Below are 11,202 nucleotides of genomic sequence, written 5' to 3' on the forward strand. Positions count from 1 at the left end.
GAGCAAAGTCAGGCGAATTTACCTAGCCTCCATGACATATGATAATGCAATGCTACTACCAATATCCAACAAAATAATTAAAATTAGTAAAATAAAAATAAATTAAAAGACAAAAAACATTACATATGAGGTAAAGTGACTGAAGATTCCACTGCTAAAAAAAGAGAAGAAAAAGAAACACGTAAAAGTAAAAAATAATGTAAAGCTAAGAAGAAAGCCCATTATTTATTCTCACTATTAATTATTAGGATAGATAAGAAAACAAGTCTTCAGATCCCACCAAAAAAACATTAAAAAAAAAATTCACCCCGAGATATATATATAGAGATAGAGAGAGAAACAGAGCTTTCATCATATATATATATATATATCCACATTTATATAAATACGCACATACATAAAAATAAAAAACCCGCATCAAAAAAATTCGAAGAATTCACCTTTTTTTATTTTTTTATTTTTTCGTGTGTATATTTTTTATTTTTCTCTTGCTATCTGCTGCTGTAATATTGCTGCGGTGCTGTTTTGAAGGAAGAGAGCGAGACAGAGAGAAAGAGAACCATGCTTGGGGACTCAGCACTGTTAGGAGGTGGAGGAAGTAGTGGTGGTGCTTCCGATGATGCAGTGGCGGCAGCGGCAGCGGTGGCAGCATCAGGTGGCGGTGGCGGCGGGGGTGGTGGATCAAATAATTCAGGCGACGATGAAAGAGGGAGGAATATAGAAGAAGGTGGCAGCAGCTTCGGCGGTAACCGGTGGCCGCGGCAAGAGACTTTGGCGCTGTTACGGATACGCTCCGATATGGAAGCTGCCTTTCGAGAGGCAAGTGTTAAGGGTCCTTTGTGGGAACAAGTCTCCAGGTTCATTCATTTTTCATAATTCTATTCATTTTTAATATCATTACTTCTACTTTCTCACTTCACTTAATCAGTTTCCGGGGATTTCATTTCTTTATAAAATCATGGGATGTGGAGATCTGAGGATTCAATTTTTAATATTATTGGAAATGACTTCCACCACTATCTTCTTCGTCTGTTCTATTCTTTTTTTTAAGGTGCTCTCTCTATCATTTGGATTTGCTTCTTTTTGCTGTAGTTTTTTTTGTATTTAATTTAATTTTTTATTTTACCCTTAAAAATTCTCCTTTTGTTCTTGTTGCTTTTGGACATAAAATTATTGTAAAAAAGAATTGAGATGTGTGCTATAACAACATCTATGATTTTTAGCTTTTTTCTGACATTTTACTTTGATTTGTGTATGTCCTATTATTTTCCAAATAAGTTACCGACCTGAATTGAGTTTTGAAAAGCAAGATTTCTTCCTTTTATTTTCAGTTACCCACTCCCGTGGGAAATTCCTTCACAAAGATTATATTAGATTACAAAATCCCCAAACTCTGGTTCACGCGTTTTTCATGATGGGAAGCTAAGCGCCCATTTTATCTCTTCTTTTTCTTGGGTTGATCATCACAATTCATGAGGATTCTGTTTTACTATAACAAAAGAAACTTGCTACTCACAAAGTTCACCCATCTAGTCTCTCTCTTTCAGTTACTGAAATTCAGCACATAACATTTATTTTATGCTTATCTTATGCGTTTTTAACCCTTTGTCTTTTAGCTGAATTTGATGAGATAAGAATAAGATAAACCCGGAAAACCTTTTTCATCTTTTACCTTCATTTAATTTCATTTTTTGTTTTTGTTCGGGGGGGCCATTTGGTTGTTATAGGAAGATGGCAGAGCTTGGGTATCAGAGAAGTTCCAAGAAGTGCAAAGAGAAATTCGAGAACGTTTATAAGTACCATAAGAGAACAAAAGAAGGTCGAACTGGTAAATCAGATGGCAAAACTTACCGCTTCTTTGATCAGTTAGAAGCCCTTGAGAATCAGTCCCAGACAACACTTCTTCATCATCAATCTCCTAAACCAACGCCAATGCCTCCTCCTCCGCCTCCGCCTCCGCCACCGCCACCACCACCACCAACGACAACAACACAGGTCACTGTTCCATCAACAACAATTATCCCTTCCTACCAAACAACACCACCACCACAACCAACAAACCCTACTACCTTACTATTCCCTTCTTCATCCACGACCACCATCCCGACCGATCTCTTGTCCAACTCCACCTCTTCCTCCACTTCCTCCGATGAATCAATGGAAGGGAGGCGGAGGAGGAAGCGCAAGTGGAAGGACTTCTTCCACAGGCTAATGACGGAGGTCATCGAGAAGCAGGAGGATCTTCAGAAGAGGTTCCTCGAAGCCGTGGAGAAGCGAGAGCGTGATCGCATGGCCAGGGAGGAATCTTGGAGGCTACAAGAGATGCAAAGGATTAATAGAGAGAGGGAGATTCTCGCTCAGGAACGCTCCATTGCCGCCGCCAAAGACGCCGCCGTCATGTCATTCTTGCAGAAGATAGCCGAACAGCACAATCTAGGACAAGCATTGAATAATACGATCAGCATTGTGCAACCACAGCCACAACCACAACCACAACAAAATGCACCACAGATTCCTCCAGCACCGGTGCAACAGCCTATCCCAGTAACGCAGGTTGCTGTTGCACCGGTTGCCGCTCAGCCTGTGGCACCGTCAGCACCGACGGTACCTCAGCAGCAACAAGTAGTGACAAGTATGGAAATCGTGAAAAGTGGTGACAATAACAATGGCGAGAAGTCGATCGGCGGAAGCTCGTCGAGGTGGCCGAAGGTGGAGGTTGAAGCGTTGATACGGCTGAGGACAAGCATGGACGCCAAGTACCAAGAAAACGGGCCAAAGGGGCCGTTATGGGAAGAGATCTCATCATCAATGAAGAAGCTCGGGTACAACAGAAACGCCAAGAGGTGCAAGGAGAAGTGGGAGAACATTAACAAATACTTCAAGAAAGTCAAAGAGAGCAACAAGAAGAGGCCAGAAGATTCCAAGACTTGCCCCTACTTTCACCAGCTCGACGCTCTCTACAGGGAGAAGAACAAGCTGGATATGGCGCCGAAGCCGCAGAGCATGGTGGCGCCGCTGATGGTGAGGCCAGAACAGCAGTGGCCTCCTCAGGCCATGGAAGACGCGGAGAATGATCCCATGGAGCGGCACCATGACGAGGATGACGAGGATGAGGAGCATGAGAAGGAGACTGGAGACGAAGAGGATGAAGAGGATGAAGGTGGTGGGAATGGCAATGGCGGTAATAACTATGAGATAGTGGGAAGCAAGGCTGCAACAGCTTCAGCTGAGTAGTGACAATGTAAGGTGCAAAGAGAAAAAAACAGAAGGGGTCCCCATTCAGAAAAAGAATATGCATGTGTAGTAGCACCTAAATGATGGCGTGGGATGTGTGGGTCAACGAGAGTGCAGGTTTTGTCGGAGAAAAGTGGACGCTGGTGGTGGCGGCGGTGCCGGTAACGGTGGTTATTGCGGTTCTTGTGTTTTCAGTGTATTAAGAATTTTGAATATGCATCGTACGGCACAGAATGACACATGGACAGGGTGGTAGGGAACGGTGGTTTCGTACTTTCTTGTAGCATATAGTCAGTAAGATTATATGTTCTTTTTTTTCTTTATTTTTCAATTTTCATAGACATTTATTTATTTTTTCAGATAATAAATAAGTTGAAATCAAAGAGGAATTTAAGATAGCGAGAGGTTCGGGATTCAAAAATCAAAATAATTAATAAACAAGAGAGACACACCTTAAATTAAGTCAAGGTTGTACAAAAAAATATGTGAAACAAATATTATTTTTAAATTTATGTTATTTTACAGCTTGTTTTTAATGTTTTCGGTGGTGTAAATGGCACATATAAGATTAGTTTGGTTTTTGTCTTTTTCTTTTTCATGTTGACATTTGGACATTTGGTTAGTTCACAAATACTGTGAATGGTATCCATCTTCTTGTCTTGTTACTCTTGGTGAAATTAAATCCTGTTAATTTGATAAATATTGTGCGTAAATAATAGAATATGAAATGAAAAAATAATATGTAGAGAAAACATTCTTTTCTTATAAATGGTAAAAAATAAATTTTGAACAGTATGAATGAGATGATGAAGTATATATATAGAAAGGAAAGAAAAGGAAAATAAAAGGGAGACTTAAATTGTAGGGACAGTGAGTGAAACTTTTGCAGTGGAAGAGGGCCCTTCCGAAAGCAGAAAATGCCAGCATCACACATGGAGTCATAAACCCTTGAAAGGGGAGGGTCCACCCTAGAGAGAAGGAATCTTGTGAGTTGTGTGAGTAACCTCACTCTGAAAGGAACCTAAAACACTAGCATGCAGCAGTTGTTGTTGTTGTTGCCCCTCTCTCTCACAAAGGTAGTGATGTATGCGCTTCAATTCTCCTCTTCATTGGTGTCAGTACTAAGAAAAGAAATGTGATGAATGAAATTTCATCATCATCATCATCATCATCATCACCTTCTAATGGGTCAACCTTTTCTGCCCTCACCCCCTTATTAATGTTGCTTTAATTTTGTCAGCCTTTCATCACCATCTTATGCTTAATCTTGTTCCCTGCTTATCAATTCTATATCTATATCTACTTTTTTAATTAATAAAACACCAATTATATTAAAAGGATTAGTGTATGTTGATTGATTTATAAGCAAAAAAGCATTGGAATGACCGAAATTAAATAAGCATTCTTTTGGTATATTATATGCTATTATAGTGGGAAATTTTTTGATTTGGAATAATATTGTTACTCATTTTTTCTCTTTGAATTAACTTGTAAGCATAATCATTTATTGATGGGTATCCAATTCTCCTCTTTTATACGCTTTAACTTATTTATTTTTTTCTTCTCTTATAGCTGCTGCAATTTACTATAATCGCTAAGTGTAAATCATTTATACCCTTCCATTTCCACGTGTTAGTCTATAGTTTACAAATTCATTTGGGTTTTTGGAATCATCTATAGTTTACATTAGCATAGAATGATTGATGAGTATCCAATTCTCCTCTCATATATTCTTCCCCAACTCCCCTTTTCTAAAGATATTTATGTTGTAATCTGAATATTTAGTTTGTAGTAATAAGCGCTTGTTAATTAAACCCTAAACTTTTGTTTAATAGGCACATTTAATTTCCAATTATAGAGAAGCATATTATATTGCTTTTACCCTCCAATTCTGCCTCTATAAATAGTTTTATATGAATTTGTTGAAATTTACAAATGAAGCTTTTTACATTTTCTTTGGTAAGTATAAAATTTGCGCTCGTCTATACAAATGTGAATCCCAACCATAATCTCATGCGTTAATTACTTAGAACTTAATTAGAAGTAGTTCTGACAAAACTGCTGCTCAATAATGAAAATCACTACCGGCCAAAACTAACACCTCTTGACCTCAAATCAAGAAATTAAACTCTCAGCTTTATCCTTTAGATCATAATTAAGTAGTTAAACTACTAAAGCTGCTATATATAACTGCATCTATCAATCCATTATTAACAACAAAAAGAAAGTGTAACTCTATTAATTAGTTTGTACAATTTGTATATTAAAGTTTTAATTATTATAATATAAGACTATGAAATTAACAAATTTTAAATACAATATTTTGATATTCAACAAATTTTTATTACATTATTTAACAAAACTTTTAATAAATTTTAGAATAATAAGAAGATTGAATGTAAGATTTATTAAGAGGCCATTGAATGTGAGTAGTGTTAAATTAATTAAAAATGATGATGCAAAATGGAGATAGAGATGGGAGTAGTGTTATGTTTGTGACACATGATGATAGTGCATCTACTTTGACTTGAGTATGCCCTACAAATTTGTCCATTTTGATGAAAATGGTGGTGATTAGCGCGTTAGGGAGGGTTGTACGGTGGTCCACAATATAATTGATGGGCTTGTATTTTACCTTCTACGGATAGGATAGGAATAATTATTCTGTTACATTGCAACAGTTTGAGACAGTGGTACGTACTACCCTCCCTCTCAACTCATATTTCATATGCACATTCACACAACACACATGCATGCATAAAACTCTATGGACCCCTATTCCTTTGTCGGACCAATAACAAAATCTCTTATTAACCCTTATTAATTGCCTTCAATCACTGCCCGCTGTAAGAGGCAAATACGTATATATACACACAAACACGTGCTACTTCAACACATTTTCTTCTAACTAATGCTTCATTATTATTACTTAAGATTGGTGAACAAATTTAATCATAATGTAGACAAATTTTTATTGCAATTATATTCCTCTAATATATACTTAAATTTGTGCTGTACACTTTGAGCAGATCGATCTGGGGGACTTCAAAATGCCACTGTACTCATTGATGGTGATAGTCTGTCAAGTATTTAATGATCATCTATATGTGTATGTGTATGTTCAGTTAGTTGTGATGTTCCATTTGAGTGAGCCTTTTGTGATATTTTTTTTAAATAAAAAATTTAACACAATAAGGTGGAGCATTTAAAAAGTCTAAAATTATAATACAAATATAAAAAAAAATCATAGTTATTTTTGACATTGTCATCAATAATTAGACAAAACAAAATCAATCCAATTTTTGTAATTTCTAATCGACTTGGTAATAACTTTCACAATATCTATTTTTTATTCTTAAAAATTCTGGCATTTCTTTCCAACTACGTATTTCAAATAATAGCACAAAAGTCAATCAACCACCAGTTACGTTCGTCTTTTTTACAGAAACATTTTTTGATATATATCCTTATTGTTTTATTGAAAAATAATTAGAAGTCTAATTCATTTTTTAATTGTCTTTTTATTTTTAAATAAAAACAGTTTGAATTTTTTATTCTTTTAATTTTTTTAAATTAATCTATATTAAAATTTTTACTCATTTAAGTATTAAGAAAATGAATTAAGAATTTTAGTTATTAATCTGTTTTATTCACTGTTTAAATTTTAATTTTTAGATAAATAAAAGATAGAAAAATATATTAATTGTTTTCATATTTTTTAACAAATAAGTTCGTTTATTTATATATATGCTATCTTAAGACAAGCTATGTATATGGTCTAATATATGATTAATGTGGATTTCTTCAAGAGCGAACAAAAATTAGTTAACTGTTTCGGTTTAAACATGATACTCTTTTACTTCCCTCCTAATGAAAAGAATTTAAGAATAATATCTGATTAATTAGGTTTACTTCATATATATGATTAATATTTTGTGTTTAAACAATTGAACTAATTTCTTTTCTTTCTTTAATGTAAAGCATGAAAAAGAAAGATATAGGTGATTAGTAATATTACCAAAGTGCTAAAGCAATTACATTCGGTCTTAACAATCTAAGTAATAATTAAGATACATTAAAAAAAACGAGACGTGTCACAAGAAGAAAAATGAATGGCATATTTATATACTCTTTTGGGTGTTAGGCTATTGATATGATAAAGGAAGATTTAATGATTGAGAATAAGATATAACTGCTGATTGAAGTGACGGCTGTAGTCAGCTGTTGTAACTTCTAAGCAATAAATGGTTGTAAATGTTCGGAAATGATTAGTTTATGTTTGAGAGTTGATTATTTTAATATGAAAGAGTGGAGAGAGTTTTCCTTAATATTACAAAAAATAGAATTTTATAATGTTTTAGGGGGATTGTTTTGTGTAAATACAATATGAAAAAAATATATTGTATTGACAATATAGTATTGTAGTTTGTGTATTTATAATATGTAAATTGTGCATTATAATTCAATATTAAAATAATATAATATATAGTTTGTGTACTGTCTTTATAAATTAAAAAAATTAATTTGATAATTTGCATTCTATGAATTCTATAGCTCCTAAAATTTTATAAAACACCATAACTTTTAATATTAAAATATTACACCAATTTTATTTTAATATCCAAAAAAATTAACTATATTTACTCTGTTATTAGGCTAAAATTTTTATATATCGATAATTTTAGTGTAAAATGTAAGGATATTTAATTATTTTAATATTTTATATTATGACAGTAATAATACAGAATTTTATTGATATTTTATAATAAAAAAACTTTTAATTATAAAAAAATAAAATGTGATTGCCGTTTTATAAAATTTTACAACAATATAAAATATATAATTTAAATTATTTTTAAAAAATTTATTTTTAATAATTCAACATGAAATAAAAAAGTTCTCGTTATTACTTTGATCAATAAATAAAATTTTAACACCAAACAATAAAATATTATAAAATGGTAAATTTCAAAAATTCTTTTATGATTTTTTTATGGTGAAATTATGAGCATATTATTAATTTTAATATACGAGTATAAAATTATGTGTGACTTTCACTTTTAAAAGGTTGAGACTTGAGAAAGAAATATATGTGTGTGTGTGATTAAATTGAGCAACGGTTTATTAAGGGTGAGACTCAAATAATTGATCTCATAAAAAATTATTTAATTTTGTAGTTGTTTACGCGAGATATTACTCAAGAATAAAAAGTCAATGTCGCCTTTCACAATGATAAATGAAGGGGGGGGGGGGGGGAATTAAAGCATTATTAGATAAAAGAAAATAAATTTGTGCTATACCATATATTTGAAATTGTATTTTAAGAAATTAAACTTCAAGTTTAGGTAGGATCTGAATTATTACAATCTTCTTTTATTATTTTATTTATTTATTTTTGGATGGGGGAGGAGGGAATATATTGCAGATAATGTCATTACAAGCCGATTTATCAAAGCACAGCATGTGCGTGTGCGGGACACGTGGTCGGTGAGGCAGATATTGAATCATATTTATTATTATAAACTTATTTATTTTAAAAATTTAAATAGATAAATAAGAATATAAATAATTATATAATTATATATTTTTTATGCAATAATTTTTTTATTTATATAAACTTTGTTTATTTTTTTATTTATTTTATTATTTACAGAGTATAATTATAAGTGAAGTAATTTAGATAGTATACAATAAAAGACTAGAGATGTCTACACTATAATAAAATAGTATTTTTGCAACTATTTTTATGTTTAGTGACGATTTTAATCGTTGTTAATCTTTTTTGGGATGGTTAATAAAGCATTAAAAGTTTGAGGATCGTTAGGTAACATAGTAATAATTTTAGACCACTATTAATAAAGAATCTCGTTAAGTTGTTTGTGACGATTTTAAAAATAAAGACATATTATTAAATTGTAGTATTTGTCAATAAGTTTTTTTATGCTATATTTAGCGATGGTTTGAACCGTTAATAAATTTTTAATTCATGTGACGATTTTTTTTTTTATGTTTAGTGATTATTTTAAATTATTAAAATATATTTAATGATTGTTTTAACAATATACATATTTTGTTAAGTGAGACTACAATAAATTAAATATTATATAATTAATAAAATTATTATTTTTAATTAATATTTAATTAATAAAAATATTTTTAAAATTTTAAATATTATAATTTAAATTTTAAAAATATAAAAATAAAATATTAGTCTATAATTTTTGGCAAACTATTTTTGTTGATTGTAAACGACAAAATTTAATTATTAATAAAAATATTACTACAATTGGAAGCAACTTCGGTTTATGCCTTTTACCTAAATGTGGAAGGATCAGAGATTTATTCAATTGAGGATCAATCGCAACGTAATTTTAATTTAATGATAAAAAAGTCTAATGAACCAATATTTTTATTAAAATTTGATCAATATTTAAAATAATTTTACACATATAATCTCATATTATTAAAATTATTAATAATACTTAATTGATGTTACAAATTACAAAAATTTGCTGCTCTTAACACTCTTTTTTAGTGATTGATCATTGCTTAGCATAAAAAAAAACAAATAGAAAATACCAATTAAAATAATAATAAGTATTGAACCATATATATTCAAGGAAAAATCTCAATTTCCTTCCACTAATATAATTTCTTTTTTTGTACTCTTCACCACATATATATGATATGCACATCAACCACCACCAATAATATTATAACCCAAAAAAGGAAAAAAAATACACTATTGTCGGAATTAACCTTTGTATGAAATTATCCTGTATAAGTTCGTTGTCACAACAAAAAAAAAAAACTCCTGTTGCTCCAAATGAAATTTGTTAAATAAATTAAACATGCACAATAATAGTACTACTGTATGTTAATTAACCTGACAAAAGAAGAACACAGAGCACCCCAAACAGATCAAATTAAAGAAAAAGAAAGATACAAAAGTGTATATATATGTATGTATCTTGTGCAGTGTCTCATGATTGTGAATAATCCAAGAACGAATTGAAGGAATCTCTCCATATATATGCTTAATTGCTAGCAGCAGAACATATATACAGTACTGTGTTGATGTAATAATACTAATCTATGAAAGAAAAAAAATTAAATGGTAGTACTGTACATCTTCTTCTTAGTGTTGCATCCAAACTCATGAATGTCTCAACATACATATAGCTTTAATTTCTGTGTTTTGTTGTCATGTTATTTGTTTTTGAGTCACATGCCACATGGTGAAGTAGTAGTATTATCTATACCTATATACGGTGTGGCCTTCTCTTGAGTCTGTTTTGTTGGTTCTTTATTTAATTTTGAATGTGTATTGTGTTGGAGTAATGATTGTACATGATGATGGTGCATATGCTATGTGGGATGCATGGACCAAATCAATGTGCTGCCTTCTAAAAAGGTGCCTGCAATTCAGTCCCAACACAATCTTATTCATCTTGTCCATCTATCTATATATATATACCATCCATCCATGGGGATGCTAAATAATATAATAACCTGTTATTGTTTTATTTTTATATTTAATTTTAATAACAAATAATGATATAACCTTTATAATGTATATTTCACAAGTATATAATTTGTGTTCCTATAAAAAATTTATACTTACTACTCCCAAGTGCTAATTTACAAGTGACACACAATGTTTTAATTTTTTCCTTTTAAAGAAAAGGGAAATTATCCTAGCATAGATATATACCGCACCACCAAAATAGCTACAATATCTTGAAATATATTTAAGAAAAGTAGAGAACGATAATGTAGAATTATGTTGCGGCGGCACATATGGCTTCAGTATTTGGAGCAATGTCCTTAAAAATATGGATCCCGCTAAGAAGACAATGGACTATTTGTACAATGTGTATAATGGGCTATTGAGTTACAAAATGAATATCCTCCATATTATCTAGAATAACCATCCGAGTACTATGGATAATAAACATCTTCCCAAAA

General features: G+C 31.4%; 1 protein-coding gene across 2 annotated transcripts; it reads left to right on the forward strand.

Moving 5' to 3' along the window:
• Positions 1-408: 408 nt before the first annotated feature.
• LOC130947336 (trihelix transcription factor DF1-like) lies at positions 409-3,617 on the forward strand. Of its 2 annotated transcripts, none has more exons than XM_057876003.1 (2): positions 409-857; positions 1,728-3,617. In XM_057876003.1, exons 1-2 carry the CDS (start codon positions 562-564, stop codon positions 3,232-3,234), a joined length of 1,803 nt encoding a protein of 600 aa, XP_057731986.1. In that variant the 5' UTR covers positions 409-561; the 3' UTR covers positions 3,235-3,617. The 2 variants fall into 2 exon arrangements, with proteins under 2 accessions (XP_057731986.1, XP_057731987.1); XM_057876004.1 differs by having other exon boundaries at positions 602-823; positions 1,732-3,617.
• Positions 3,618-11,202: the final 7,585 nt, after the last annotated feature.

Source organism: Arachis stenosperma, chromosome 9 (genome assembly GCF_014773155.1).
Source record: "Arachis stenosperma cultivar V10309 chromosome 9, arast.V10309.gnm1.PFL2, whole genome shotgun sequence".
In the NCBI taxonomy this organism is placed as follows: Eukaryota; Viridiplantae; Streptophyta; class Magnoliopsida; order Fabales; family Fabaceae; genus Arachis; species Arachis stenosperma.